The sequence below is a fragment of the Salvelinus sp. IW2-2015 genome, unplaced genomic scaffold (genome assembly GCF_002910315.2).
Source record: "Salvelinus sp. IW2-2015 unplaced genomic scaffold, ASM291031v2 Un_scaffold1381, whole genome shotgun sequence".
In the NCBI taxonomy this organism is placed as follows: domain Eukaryota; kingdom Metazoa; phylum Chordata; class Actinopteri; order Salmoniformes; family Salmonidae; genus Salvelinus; species Salvelinus sp. IW2-2015.
In genome coordinates this window covers 192489-208442 of record NW_019942871.1, presented here as the reverse complement: position 1 = coordinate 208442, position 15954 = coordinate 192489, and the positions used below count along the sequence as shown (strand labels likewise).

The window sequence follows — 15954 nt, the reverse complement described above, 5'->3', positions numbered from 1 at the left end:
AACCACACACTATCGCAGAGACGTTTATATTACCGACCGCTATTGATTTGGTGAAAACAACATGTGGGGAGGCAGAGGCGCAGAAACTCCCATCAATACCTTTGTCAGATAACACTGTTAAACAAATCATTTATTGTATTGCTAGCAACCAAGAGGAAACTGACTGAACGACTCAAAAACTCTCCCCGGTTATGCTCTCCAAATGGACGTTAACCGCGAGGCCCCGAGATGCCCATGTATTGACTTTTGTTCTCTATACATGTCGGGGGATACTATTCACGGGGACATATGGTTCTGTCTCAAGGTTCCCAAGCAGGAAACGGCACAGTTCAGTGTGCTGCATGGCTATATTGACAAAAAAAAACAGATTCCATATGGGATTGAGTGACGGGGCTTTGCACAGATGGGGTTCTATCTATGGCGGGGCGGCAGGCAGGCCTCTGCACTCTAGTTATGAARGAGTCGCCCTCTGCCATATGGACACATTAAAAAAATATATATATATATATTTCACCTTTATTTAACCAGGWAGGCCAGTTGAGAACAAGTTCTCATTTACAACTGCGACCTGGCCAGGATAAAGCAAAGCAGTGCGACAAAAACAACACAGTTACACATGGAATAAACAAACGTACAGTCAATAACACAATAGAAAAATCTGTATACAGTGTGTGCAAATGAAGTAATGAGGTAAGGCAATAAATAGGCCAATAGTGGCGAAGTGATTACAATTTACACGAGTGARGTATMTGCAGATGAGGATGTGCAAGTGGAAACACTGGTGTGCAAAAGAGCAGAAATACAAAAACAAATATGGGGATGAGGTAGGTAGTTGGGCCATTTACAGATGGGCTGTGAACAGCTACAGCGATCGGTAAGCTGCTCTGACAGCTGACGCTTAAAGTTAGTGAGGGAGATATATAAGTCTCCAACTTCAGTGATTTTTGCAATTCGTTCGCATTGAGTATGATACACCGAGAAGAACTGGCAGCAAAAGAGCTGAGCACAGAATTCTGAGATATACCGCAGCAGGTAACTTCCACTGTAAACTGCATCAAACCAAATCAAACCACATCCACCACGCACACCCCTGTTCACAAAACTGTGTGGAGATATGTGATCAGAGCATGAGAATGTTGTATTTCACACCGAGGCTTGATGGTAATCGAGAGGGAGTGTTGGGAAGATTATTCACATTGAGAGATGAACTGTTGTCATTCACAATGAAGATTTTAAAAAATAAATATAAAATGTACGGACTTGATTGACTTTCTGTGTAATGAAAATAAAATGTGTCTCCTTGCCCATGTAACAGACATATTTGGGAAATGGAACAAACTGAAAGCAAAAGTATAGGCTGTTTTCAAAGGCTGTTTTCAAAGGGATTCGTTGCTATTTCATTTTACAAACAACAATATCTAGAGGGGGGGTGCCGGTACATAGTCAATACTCTGTTTAAAATACTACCATACATTAAAACTTAGCAACGAAGCGCTACGTTGTAACCTGCTATGTTTTCTTAGTGTTATGAATACTTTGAAGTGACAGAGGCAGAGCTTGAGGAATACCCTTCGCAAGAGCAATTATAAACTGGTTGGTTACAGCCTTTAATGCTGACAGCCGTGGTATATCGTATACCACAGGTATGTCAAACATTTATTTTTACTACTCTAATTACATTGGTAACCAGTTTATAATGCAGTAAGGCACCTCAGGGGTTTGTGGTATATGGACAATATACCACTGCCTAAGGGCTGTGTCCGGGCACTCGCGTTGCGTCGTGCTTAAGAACAGCCCTTAGCCATGATATATTGGACATATACCACACCTCCGCGGGCCTTATTGCTTAATTATAACACGCCAGATTTAGAGGGCTTCGCTAAGGGGCTGTAAAGTTAACGTTGCGTATGTAACGTTAAATGTACAGTTTCAACACCGTCCTCTGTCCCAAATGAATAGGAAACATCACCACTAATGCCTTCTAATTATCCGTGCCAATCGTTCCGATTCATTTGTGGTTGAGGCCTGAATATTTATTCTAATGACGTTAGGCCACATTTGAGTTATGAAAACATCTGACCAAATTACATATTAAAGGGGGGGGGGAGGGGGGGGTCCCTTTATCTTCATACACAGCATGTTGTGAATCACACCCACGCTGTGTCACAAATACACCCACACAGCCTAGCCCCAGAGGAAAGAAGAGGTCAAATTCCATCTACATTATACTGACTCACGTGGTGTGTGTGTGTGGGGGGGGGGGGGTTCCATGTTCGATTTAACTGACAATATGAAATGGAAATAAAACCTGATTCCTTTTCTCAGAAAAATATATATACATTTGGGGAAATATATAAATTAAAAGTTGGTCTACTTCACTGTCAGTTTTGTCCAAGTTTGGTTGAATATAAAACAAAATKAGAATACAGAAAGCCCATTAGAGCCACTATTTATTAATTTGTCGTCATTCTATGCTCATGCACTAGCCTCATAAAACATGTATTATTTAGAAACATAAAATACCGAACAAATAAGAAATATATTGTGATYTGATATTTTGGCCATGTCACCCAGCCTACCACTAGTCTATTACCTTGCACTAGTAACAGAAGGTCTGAAGGTAGCTAGGTCGTGTAGGTAGGAAACAGAACTCAGGTGGAAGTTAAAGCCTTTTGGTTTGGTTTAGTTCACCATGTGTAATATGTAGGCCTACATTACAGTTTAGACAGAAACACAGTCTCTGACCGTTATAATGAAAAGATCGCCACGAACAACATGGCTGATGTTTTACATTCTCCCAAACAATTGTGCAATTTATTGTTTTGTTTTTTTTGCATTTTGTGTAAACTTATTATTTTTAACTTATTGTGTACATAATGTTGCTGCTAACGTCTCTTATGACCGAAAATAACTTCTGGACACCAGAGAAGCGATTACTCACCGCGGACTGGAAGAAACTTCTTCCTTTATTGAGTCCGACGAGAACGCTATCCTGCTTTCACTGGAACAGGCCCAGATCCACGCCTTTTGCATGAAGAAAAGACGCCGGGAAAGAGGACGCAGATCGGGGATCCTTCTGAGAATCTGGAGGCGAGCAAGTAAACTCCCAATGCCATCCATTCTCCTTGCTAACGTTGGAATCGTTGGAAAATAAAACTGATGACCAACTATTAAGATTATCCTACCAACGGGACATTAAAAACTGTAACATCTTATGTTTCACCAAGATGTGGCTGAACGAAGACACGGACAATATAGAGCTGGCGGGATTTTCCATGCACTGGCAGAACAGAGACGCTACGTCTCCTAAGACCAGGGGTGGGGGGTGTGTGTCTATTTGTCAATAACAGCTGGTGCGCGATGTCTAATATTAAAGAAGTCTCGAGATATTTCTCGCCTGATGTAGAGTACCTTATGATAAGCTGTAGACCACACTATCTACCAAGAGAGTTCTCATATTATTCGTAGCCGTCTATTTACCACCACTGAACGATGCTGGCACTAAGACCGCACTCAACCAACTCTGTAAGGCCATAAGAAAAGAAGAAAATGCTCACCCAGAAGAGGCGCTCCTAGTGGCCGGGGACTTTAATGCAGGCGAACTTAAATCAGTTTTACCAATTTTTTTACCAGCATGTCACCAGTGCAACCAGGGGGGAAAAAATCCTAGACTACGTTTACTCCACACACAGAGATGCATACATAGCTCTCCCCCGCCCTCCATCTGACCATAATTCTATCCTTCTGATTCCTGCTGACAAGCAAATATTAAAGCAGGAAGTACCAGTGACTCGCTCAATACGGAAGTGGTCAGATGACGCGGATGCTACACTACAGGACTGGTTTGCTAGAACAGACTGGAATATGTTCCGGGATTCATCCAATGGGATTGAGGAGTTTCCCACCTCAGTCATCGGCTTCATCAATAAGTGCATTGATGACGTCGTCCCCACAGTGACTGTACGTACATATCCCAAACAGAAGCCATGGATTACAGGAAACATCCGCATTGAGCTAAAGGCTAGAGCTGCCGCTTTCAAGGAGCCGAAGACTAATCTGGACGCTTATAAGAAATTCCGCTATGCCCTCAGACGAACCATCAAACAAGCAAAGCGTCAATACAGGACTAAGATTGAATCCTACTACACCGGCTCTGACGCTCATCGGATGTGGCAGGGATTGAAAACTATTATGGACTACAAAAGGGAAACCCAGACGCGAGCTGCCCAGTGACGCGAGCCTACCAGACGAGCTAAATGCCTTTTATGCTCGCTTTGAGGCAAGCAACACTGAAGCATGCACAAGAGCACCAGCTGTTCTGGATGAATGTGTGTGAATGCTCTCGGTAGCCTATGTGAACAGAACCTTTAAACAGGTCAACATTCACAAAGCCGCTGGGCCAGACGGATTACCAGGATGTGTACTCAAAGAACGCGCAGAACAACTGTCAAGTGTCTTTAGTGACATTTTCAAACTCTCCCTGCCCAAGTCTGTAATACCTACATGTTTCAAGCAAACCACCATAGTCCCTGTGCCCAAGGAAGTGAAGGTAACCTGCCAAAAATAAGTACCAACCCGTGGCACTCACGTTGGTAGCCATGAAGGGCTTTGAAAGGCTGGTCATGGATCACATCAACAGCATCCTCCCGGACACCCTAGACCCACTCTAATTTGCATACCGCCCCAACAGATCCACAGATGACGCAATCTCAATCGCACTCCAAACCGCCCTTTCTCACCTGGACAAAAGGAAAACCTACGTGAGAATGCTGTTCATCGACTACAGCTCAGCGTTCAACACCATAGTACACACAAAGCTCATCACTAAGCTAAGGACTCTGGGACCAAACACTTCCCTCAAACTGAATCCTGGACTTCCTGACGGTGGTAAGGGTAGGCAACAACACGTCCGCCACGCTGATCCTTAACACTGGGGCCCCTCAGGGGTGTGTACTTAGTCCCCTCCTGTATTCCCTGTTCACCCACGACTGCGTGGCCATACACAACTCCAACACCATCATTAAGTTTGCTGACGACACAACTGTGGTAGGTCTGATCAACGGCAACGATGAGACGGCCTATAGGGAGGAGGTCAGAGAACTGGCAGTGTGGTGCCAGGACAACAACCTCTCCCTCAATGTGAGCAAGACAAAGGAGCTGATCGTGGAAAGGGCCAAACAGGGCCCCYTTAACATCGACGGGGCTGTAGTGGAGCGGGTCGAGAGTTTCAAGTTCCTTGGTGTCCACATCACCAAKGAACTATCATGGTCCAAACATACCAAGACAGTCGTGAAGAGGGCACGACAAAACCTTTTCCCCCTCTGGAGACTGAAAAGATTTGGACCAAAAGGCTCCTCAACAGCTTCTACACCCAAGTCATTAGACTGCTGAACAATTCATAAAAATCGCCGCCGGACAATTTACATTGACACCCCCCCCCGTCTGAATAAATATATTTTGCAGAACAAACATGCTTCTCTGACTTGCAGAAAATAAATCACATCAGTTTTACTCATGACCTTTCTATCTGGAACGTTAACACAACGTTGTGCCRTGCTGAATGTGGCCCAGCCAGGTGATGTGGATTCCACCCACTCAACAGACAAGGGGTGTGTTCAGTCAATAAGCAATGTTCAAGACAACCAGGTGGTCTGTTCTGTTTTACTTAGCGTTCAACCCCCGCCAACCTCTGATCGACAGGAAGCCACAAAAGAGCCATGATGGATGTGTGGAAAATATAGCCTGAATCTGTCAAATCGCATAACACGTCTCTCTACCTCACACACACATCCATCATGGCTCAGAGGTGTACATACACAATCCTAATTGTTCCAGTGTCGCTATTAATAAATGGCTGACCCTGTCCGAGGGTGCCTCTGGGGGAGATGGGATACGCTAAAATGTTTTTAAAACTTTGCCCATTTCACATGCATATAATACACACTTGTGCATGTGTGAAATAAGCACCCACCCTCGCCTCCATGCATACCCTCGCCTCCATGCATAGAGTTATGCCATAACAAGTACGCCCCCCTCTGCAGGCAATGTTAGTTAGCCAGCCAGCTAGCTCCTGCCATCCAGACAACCACTTACAAGCAAAACAAACAAATACTTCCGGTGTATTTGGGTCTGAAAATATGTTATTCAATGCAAGCAGAAAACAAACAGCGATTAGTTTCTCGGCGGTGTATGCCATCATAACTAGGTAACGTAACCTATTTGATAACACCCGGACATCAGTAACGTTCGCCAGCCGGAAATAGCATTGTTGCCTATAACTGGGTTAATAATTATTTAATACCGTGGATCGATTATCACCGCGAACTACTGTCCTGTCCACCTGGGCCAGAACAATAAAAACGGAACGTAGCTTTGTGTGTCAGCTGGATAACAGTCAGTCGCCGAGGCACAACTCACACCATCCAGTTAACTAAACAAATCGAGGCCAATTAGACATGAACATGGACGTAAGTAAATGTGTTTGTCTGGTTGACATATAACTAGGTAATTACATTATCCATGTACTGGAGTGTTCGCTAGCTAGCTTAAGTGGCATGTATTGATGCCAACCACGGAACTGGTTCCAGTAGCTAACTACCAAAGTCTAACAACAAACAATACCAGACCTCCAAGCCAGCGACCAGAGCAACTCGCCCCCGACACCCCCTCTACCAGTAACACATTACACACCCATTACTAGCACGTCTTCCGTGTACTCGGGCTCTACAGGTCTCCGTGACGCGGGTGTAAGCTAGCTAGCTAACAAAGGCCCTAGCTGTCTGGCTAGAGCGGAAGACGGCAACAACCGGAGGCGGCAGGGGAGGGAGGAAGCAACACAGCTGTTAAAATAACCCACAAAACTATCGTTACGGCCCGGTAAAGGTAATACATCGGGCGATGTGTGGTTTGAGGCGGCTAGAAGCACACTGTGCCCCCGGGTGAGGGCTACTTACAGGCGGAGAGGGCGGATGGTCGAAGATTTCAGCCCCGGTTCTCTATCCAGATTTCCAGGCTTTCACTCCGACAACATGGCGGCTCGGAGGGGAGCAGAGACAGGCAGACGCGCTGCATCATGGGAACGGATGAGAGCAGAGAGAGTGCGGTTCGTTGCGCCAACTGGGAGGGGAGGGTTTCTCACCAGTCCCTTTGTTATACATGTGTGGCTCTGTTGACATGCGCTGTTCTCTCACATTGGGCAAAAATACACTAATAATCTCAAATACATTCACAATAAAGATTATAGTGGTGTCTCTAACACTGGTTATAGGGGAGTGTGTGGACAGTTCATTATTCCCAGTCCCAGATACCCGTTATTAGGTATGGACAGAATGCTATCTATGAAGGTCTGTGCAGAATGTTCGGAGAATTATGGTAATGGAGTCCAGCCGCAGCCATGGCAACATGCTGACTACTGAGCACACAGAGGGTGTTCATGAGGCTGGATCTGGATGATAAAACACACARGAGGGGGTACTTAAGGGGTACTCCGGGCAGAGGAAAATTCATTTGGTGGTACAGTAACCCAAAATAATGTTTAGGAACCACTGCTCTACTAGACCAGTGCATTGTGAACCAACTAACAGCCAGCGTGAAAAGGGCGGTAGCGGCAGGTAACCTAACAGTTAAGAGGGGTTGGGTCACAGTAAAGAGCATTGGGCCACCAACTGAAAAGGTCGCTAGTGTGAATCCCCGAAACGACTAGGTGAAAAGAAAACTGTCGATATGCCATTGAGCAAGGCACTTAACGCAAATTGGTCCTGTAAATTGCTCTGGATGAGAACGTCAGCTAAATTACTCCAACTTCAAAAGTAGAGCCTAGCCTGTTACAAAAAATGTAATCTAGTGTGTCACTAGAAATGACCATATGCAGCACGGTCTACCATGCAATGCAAGGCTAAATTCATACTTACATCAATTTGTCTAAAGGTGTGTGTGTGTGTGTGTGCAGAAAACATAGGACTGATTTAATTTAGAAACAGTTTATTTATTTCACCAACCCCCTTCCCAATGTCTCCTAACACACCAGTCTGTCTTACCCAGGAAACCACTTCAGAAATACAGTCTTCCACCTCTGTCCTCCGCCAGACATTTCTGACCTGGAAATGCACAATGACCTATTGTATGGTGGTGAAATAAATCAGTGTCCTTTTATTCCTTACATTAATATCATCAGGTCAGACCAGTGATTTCGTTACAGAAGAAAGGAAGGAGTGAATGAAGTGTAGAGGGAGGGAGAATAACAGAAGAAAGGGTAGTAAGGTGTGAGGGAGGAAGCATTTCTAAAGTCATCATGGACGATTCTTGGTCGTGAAAAAGGTGAGACGAAACGGGGCGTGGCTACGCAACCCCCTCCCCACCCCCAAAAACAAAACAACCAATCAGCCGGATATTTACATGCACAGAATCCCCACATCTTTCCCCAGAGACACTAAAGCCCAATCCTTAAAATTGGTCCATAACAGATCACTTAACCCAGTGTACACACAATCGCGACAAAACCGCTTCTGCTTTTTTGCTGTGATTGTGAGTACACAGGGTCACCCTGTCACAACAGAATTAGGGACAAGATTAGGGATTGGGGGTACGATTGTTCTATTATGACCTCACATTCTAAAATGACCACATGAAGAGCTGTGCCCCATGTGACTTTGGAGGCCCCTCCCACAATAGTTCAGAGGTCATTCAGCTAGTCCTTTAGAACTACACACACACACAGGGTCCTAGGAGTGCAAAGAGCCGGCAGGTGCAGAGTGTCCTCTCAATATCCTCCGTGTCCATTAACAAGTGACCACGCCCAGTGTCCCCCCCCCCTCCCCATAGAATGGCTGGTTCCACCCTGTCCTCTGTACATTCACCTCAGGGGTATCAGTCAGTTTACCCTCGATTACCACACACATACACGGTCTCACAAACACACACAGGTGAGTCCATCTTTCAGTTGTACTGTGACACGGAGAGTGAGTGCTCTGTTCCCAAGGCGACTCAGCTTCACCGCTGAGGTGTGGTCTGATGGGGGCGCCCCCTTCCCCTACCCGGCCCTGAGAGAGAGAGAGAGAGAGACAGAGATGAGAGAGAGACAGAGATATCATACAGTTCAATTAGAAAGTAGGTCACACAATAAATAATATATATTTTGTTAAAGCCTTCCGCCGAKCTCGGCTAAACGAGTTCTCGCATACCTCCTTAAAAGACCTTCGCTTGAAAAACGTTTGTCCATCTTGAGACGCCGTAGCCAGTACACACTTCCTCAAAATAGTATGAATMAATCTAACTCAATAAATCTGTCATAAATTTTWACGTTTTTGTTGATATCTTAGTTGCGCAATTTTACATCTAACTAAGATGTTTGGTGCAGTATTTCTCAAGGTAAAAACGTGCATGAAAACAATGTAATTTGTTGAATGACAACACACACTTTATTTAAGAATCCCTACTGTTGACCAATCACGACAAAGGGGCGTAGACTTCGGCTTGTGTGCACGAACAGCCGAAAAAACCTTTGCTGAAGACCAATTAGAACAAAAACGTCATAATATGTGCACTAAGTGTTCTGAACCGCTGCGGAATGGAAGGACTCGGGTAAGGGGTCACCGTGAGGTTAAGGTTGAAACGTTAGAGGTTACCTACGTGTAGAGGGGCTGCAGTTGGAGGTGGGAGGTCTTCTGAGGAGGCTGGTAACCATAGGATTCAAAGCCACCAATGAAATCAACTGAGAGAAAGAAAGAGATCAGAGGCAGACGGAACACCCAGACAGACAGAACACCTAGACAGAACACTCAGACAGACAGACGGAACACCCAGACAGACGGAACACCTAGACAGAACACTCAGACAGACGGAACACCTAGACAGAACACTCAGACAGACAGACGGAACACCTAGACAGAACAGTCAGACGGAACAGCTAGACAGAACACTCAGACAGACAGACGGAACACCTAGACAGAACAGACAGACAGACGGAACACCCAGACAGACAGACCACTGAGATAGAACAAAGAAATAAATGGATCACTCAGACAGACGCAACACTCACAGCTATCCTCGTCATCCTGGAAGACTTTGCTCACATAGCAGGCATACACAAAGCCAAAGAGCTAAGGGAGAGACAAAGAGGTTAAGGTTAGTATCATGTTGTGTGTGTACGTGTGTGTGTATGTATGTATGCGTGTGTGTCAGGGTTTCCATTAGTCGATAATAGGCAGCTTCATGCCAATAAAAAAAAAAGATCTGAAAAGCTGATAAATAACATTGGCACCGGACAGCCAGGAAAAAAAAAAATAATAATCCCATTGCAAAGTAATGCTTTTTAACCTGTTCATTGATGGAAATACGAGCCGATGGAAATACATTTGACCGGTCATTCTTAAATAAATAAATAGGTCTATAGGTTAATAATTGCACAACAATTCTAAATATAAATCGTGTGAAAAAGTTTTTGACGACGATTAAAAAGAGATACTATTTTTTATTTCTCAACTGGTAATTTAAGCGTGGTTCCCATTCGCCATTCAAGTGCTTAGGCAATGGTAGGTAGGCTTTAGCGCATCACACAACACTTTGCAATGTGAGCTGGAGGCAGTATGCAGATTGAAAACATATATTTAATTGTGTGAATGTTTTACTTCATATGAGCCATGTCTTACCTTGTTTCAAAGTAGCCGAGCCAAAATCCTTTCCTTTGAACGTAGAGGCAATTATTTTATAAAAAGACTTCCATGTGCCGCTGAAACAAGTAGCCTATTTCTCGTACGTTCTATTGGTTATCAAATCAACTTTATTTCGCTGTCCGGTAGCCAAAGGCACAATCCTAGTCATATTAGCAACCAATGCTAGTTGTTGAATCTTTAGAATCTTTTGTTGAATCTCCCAGCTTTTCTAAATTTACAACAGTCATATGAAACCCGCTCGCATGTGCAGTGTGCTTTTGACATCCGGACGTAGCCTACCGTGACATCCGGTACCGTGACATCCACACGTAGCCTACCGTGACATCCGGTACCGTGACATCCACACGTAGCCTACCGTGACATCCGGTACCGTGACATCCACACGTAGCCTACCGTGACATCCGGTACCGTGACATCCACACGTAGCCTACCGTGACATCCGGACGTAGCCTACCGTGACATCCAGACGTAGCCTACCGCCCCAGACGTAGCCTACTGCCCCAGACGTAGTCTACTGCCCCATGTGCATTGCTACGCAGCTATAATGTGAAGAAATAAGTGTATTACCATTCTGATCTGTTGCATCAGCCTCAATGCTTTTTGAAACTTATTTTGATGTACTGGATGTATGAATTTGGGATCTATCGTCCAACAACTGTCCCAGACTCTGTTTGGAAATGGGCTACTTCTTTCTCGCGCAGTTCGTTACTCGTCTTGTTGGCTGAGGAAGAGTAAACGTGGACAGTTATTCTAACAGCTTCAAAGTGCGCATCGGAATTCGTTAAGAAGGATGCACGCCATTGTTTTGTTAAGATAAATTACCATAATCGCAATGTAATTTCTGTCATTCTGGGCGGACGCCATATGGGTACGGTAAATTTCTCAAAATGTCCTGTAATTTAAAACGTCGCTGGTCAATTGGCCGGCGCCACATTTTCCTAAGGGAAACCCTGGTGTGTTACTTACAGCCAGTAGGACCTGCAGCGCGGCGCTCAGCACCTCAATGTACTGGTAGTCAAGGAGACAGCCAGAGACGGTGATGACATGGTGGTCGTCAGGGGCGATGCGGGAGTCCAACACKGGCGTTACTAGGCAACCAGGYCCATGCTCCATCCACCAGGACCGATGCAGCGACGTGTTAAACGTCATCAGGAAGTCCCTGTCCTACAKACACACAAATTAGAAAAAACATGTTATGAACACACAAATGTTAAACAATACATAAACACACATTATAAACATGTTGTAAATCAGACTACAAAAAGGGAAGCACAGCCGCGAGRTGCCCAGTGACACGAGCCTACCAGACGAGCTAAATAACTTCTATGCTCYCTTCGAAGGCAAGCAACACTGAAGCATGCACGYGTGCATCAGTTGTTCCAGATGACTGTGTGATCKCGCACTCCGTAGCCGATGTGAGTAAGACCTTTAAAAACAMGTCAACATTACCAGGACGTGTACTCTGAGTATGCGCTAACCAACTGGCAAGAGACTTCACTGACATTTTCAACCTGTCRSTGACCGAGTCTGTAATACCAACATGTTTCAAGCAGACCACCATAGTCCCTGTGCCGAAGAACATCAAGGTAACCTGCCTAAATGACTACCGACCCGTAGCACTCACGTTTGTAGCCATGAAGTGCTCGTCACTAAACTAAGGACCTCTGGGACTAAACACTTCCCTCTGCAACTGGATCCTGGACTTCCTGACGGGCCGCCCCCAAGTGGTAAGGGTAGGTAACAACACATCTGCCATGCTGATCCTCAACACGGGGGCCCCTCAGGGGTGTGTGCTCAGTCCCCCGCTGTATTCCCTGTTCACCCATGACTGCACGGCCAGGCACGACTCCAAAACCATCATTAAGTTTMCRGACGACACAACAGTGGTAGGCCTGATCACCGACAACGATGAGACAGCCTATAGGGAGGTCAGAGACCTGGCAGTGTGGTGRCAGGATAACAACCTCTCACTCAACGTGATCTAGACAAAGGAGATGATTGTGGACTACAGGAAAAGGAGGACCGAGCACGCCCCCATTCTCATCGACGGGGCTGTGGTGGAGCAAGTTGAGAGCTTAAAAGTTCCTTGGTGTCCACATCACCAACAAACTATCATGGTCCAAACACACCAAGACAGTTGTGAAGAGGGCACGATAAAACCCATTCCCCCTCAGGAGACTGAAAAGATTTGGAATGGGTCCTCAGATCCTCAAAAAGTTATACATCTGCACCATCGAGAGCATCCTGACTGGTTGCATCACCGCCTGGTATGGCAACTGCTCGGCCTCCGACCGCAAATCACGACAGATGTTAGTGCAAGTCAGAAGAAGAAGGCCAAGCTTCCTGCCATCCAGGACCTCTATACCAGGCGGTGTCAGAGGAAGGCCCTAAAAATCCCCAAAGACTCAGCCCCCTAGTCTAGACGCTCTCTGTGCTACCTTACAGCAAACGGTACCGGAGCGCCACGTCTAGGTCCAAAAGGCTTCTTGAAGAGCTTCTACCCCAAGCCATAAGACTCCTGAACAGCTAATCGAATGCTACCCAGTACCCCTGTATAGCCTCACTACTGTAATTTTTTGTTGCTCCTAATTTTTTATTATTGCTATATTTATTTTTTTTCCAGTTTATTTTAGTAAATACTCTTTAACACTTGTTTCTTCTTCTAAAACTGCATTGTTGGTTAAGGGCTTCTAAGTAAACATTTCACTGTAAGGTCTACACCTGCAGTATCGCACATGTGTACAATTTACAATTTGAAACACGTTATAAAACACACACACATCTCTTACCTGAGACAAGTGTCCCACCTCAGTAGAAACAGATGATGAAGGAGTTCCATCCCACCCACAGCACTAACCAGACCGCATACTGACAGACACCAGAGACAAAGAGGGTAGGGGGTGTGTGTGTTATTATAGGTTGACCGATTAATCGGTATGGCCGCATAATTAGGGTCGATTTCAAGTTTTCATAACAATCCGGTAATATGCTTTTTGGATGCCGATTACATTGCAATCCACGAGCGAGAATGCCGTGGCAGGCTGACCACCTGTTACGCGAGTGCAGTACAGGAGCCAAAGGTAAGTTGCTACTAGCATTAAACTTATCTTATAAAAAAAACTATCAATCTTCACATATCACTAGTTAACTACACACTAGTTAACTGGTTGATGAAATATTAATAGGTTAACTAGCTTGTCCTGCGTTGCATATAATCAATGCGGTGCCTGTTAATTTATCATCGAATCACAGCCTACTTCAACTTGATGATTTAACAAAAGCACATTCACAAAAAATAGCACAATGGTTGCAGTAAGGTACCTAACCATAAACATCAATGCCTTTCTAAAAAAAGTTAAGATATTCATGTTAGCAGGCAATATTAATTACGGAAATTGTGTCAGAGTCAGGGTATATGCAGCAGTTTGGGCCGCCTGGCTCGTTGCGAACTGTGTGAAGACCATTTCTTCCTAACAAAGACCGTAATTAATTTGCCAGAATTGTACATAATTATGACATAACATTGAAGGTTGTGCAATGTAACAGTAATATTTAGACTTAGGGATACCACCCGTTAGATAAAATACGGAACAGTTCAGTATTTCACAGAAAGAATAAACGTTTTGTTTTCTAAATGATAGTTTCCGGATTTGACCATATTAATGACAAAAGGCTCATATTTCTGTGTGTTTATTATATTATAATTAAGTATATGATTTGATAGAGCAGTCTGACAGAGTGATGGTAGGCAGCAGCACGCTCGTAAGCATTCATTCAAACAGTAGCTTTTAGCAATACTTGAAGCACAGCGCTGTTTATGACTTCAAGCATATCAACTCCTGAGATTAGGCTGGCAATACTATAGTGGCTATAAGAACATCCAAAAGTCAAAGGTTAATGAAATACAAATGGTATAGATGTAGTCCTATAATTCCTATAATAACTACAACCTAAAACTTCTTACCTGGGAATATTGAAGACTTGTGTTAAAAGGAACCACCAGCTTTCATATGTTCTCATGTTCTGAGCAAGGAACTTAAATGTTAGCTTTTTTACATGGCACATATTGCACTTTTACTTTCTTCTCCAACACTGTGTTTCTGCATTATTTAAACCAAATTGAACATAWTTCATTATTTATTTGAGACTAAATTGATTTTATTTATGTATTAAGTTAAAATAAAAAAGTGTTCATTGTTCCTTCCAGTATTGTTGTAATTATTTCATATCAATATATATATAAAAATCGTCTGATGAATCAGTATCGGCTTTATTTGGTCCTCCAATAATCGGTATCGCCGTTGAAAAATCATAATCGGTCGACCTCTAGTGTGTGTGTYTAACGGATGTGAAATGGCTAGCTAGTTAGCGGTGGTGCGCGCGAATAGCCTTTCAATCGGTGACGTCACTTGCTCTGAGACCTTGAAGTAGTGGTTCCCCTTGCTCTGCAAGGGCCGCGGCTTTTGTGGAGCGATGGGTAACGATGCTTCGTGGGTGACTGTTGTTGATGTGTGCAGAGGGTCCCTGGTTCGTGCCCTGGTCGGGCGAGGGGACGGACTAAAGTTATACTGTTACATGTGTGTATGTATATATATATATATGTGTGTGTGTGTGTGTGTGTGTGTCTCACCAATACGAGGTAGCGGGATCTGAACTGCACGGTTCCAAAGATCCCCAGTATGACGGCCATGATGTGGAGGAAGTTGGCCAGGATAGGAGCCCACTGGTAGCCCAGGAAGTCAAACACCTGTCTCTGGAGCGCTGCCATCTATACACACACACACACGTATATCACAAGATACATCTAGGGGATCGTTATGGTATTACATTGTTGCAATTTCACACTCCCCCTGTGGGATATGCACAGGGACACACAAAGAAACAACTGTCTCACACACACAGTATGCTGCAGTTGTTTCCATGGAAACTGCAAGGAGCACCAGCGGAGGGACTACCCCCCAACACAAACTCCCCAAACTACTTAAAATAAGCTGTATTCCAAAGTACCCACTGTCACACAATATATCACAATCAAATAAACACACGCCAACTACAGCATACTACCACACACACACATGAATAAAAACACTGAAAATTAAAAGTAGAAAATAAGAAACAGAAATAAAGGTTTTGACCAAAGAGACAAAGAGGAGCATGATGACAAGATAGAGCAGGAAGAGTGGAATAGTAGGATGTAGATGAGGGGAAGAGAGCAGGATGTAGATGAGGGGAAGAGAGCAGGATGTAGATGAGGGGAAGAGAGCAGGATGTAGATGAGGGGAAG

The 15954-nt window shown here is 44.5% G+C and overlaps 2 protein-coding genes across 2 annotated transcripts in view; both read right to left on the bottom strand.

The window, feature by feature from the left end:
* The window catches only part of LOC112070628 (pumilio homolog 1-like), a 13390-nt gene extending 6325 nt beyond the window's left edge, over window positions 1-7065 (bottom strand). Inside the window, exon 1 of the mRNA XM_024138067.2 lies at window positions 6954-7065. The gene's annotated coding sequence lies outside the window, so the exon portion shown is untranslated. The remainder of the gene's footprint in view (window positions 1-6953) is intronic.
* Window positions 7066-7963: 898 nt separating this feature from the next.
* LOC112070632 (sodium/potassium-transporting ATPase subunit beta-1-interacting protein 1-like) overlaps window positions 7964-15954 on the bottom strand; it is a 10469-nt gene continuing 2478 nt past the window's right edge. The window contains 7 exon segments of the mRNA XM_024138069.2: window positions 7964-9038; window positions 9628-9709; window positions 10037-10097; window positions 11637-11834; window positions 13460-13481; window positions 13483-13538; window positions 15301-15438. Of these exon segments, the coding sequence (XP_023993837.1) occupies window positions 9029-9038; window positions 9628-9709; window positions 10037-10097; window positions 11637-11834; window positions 13460-13481; window positions 13483-13538; window positions 15301-15438 (567 nt within the window). The 3' untranslated portion in view covers window positions 7964-9028.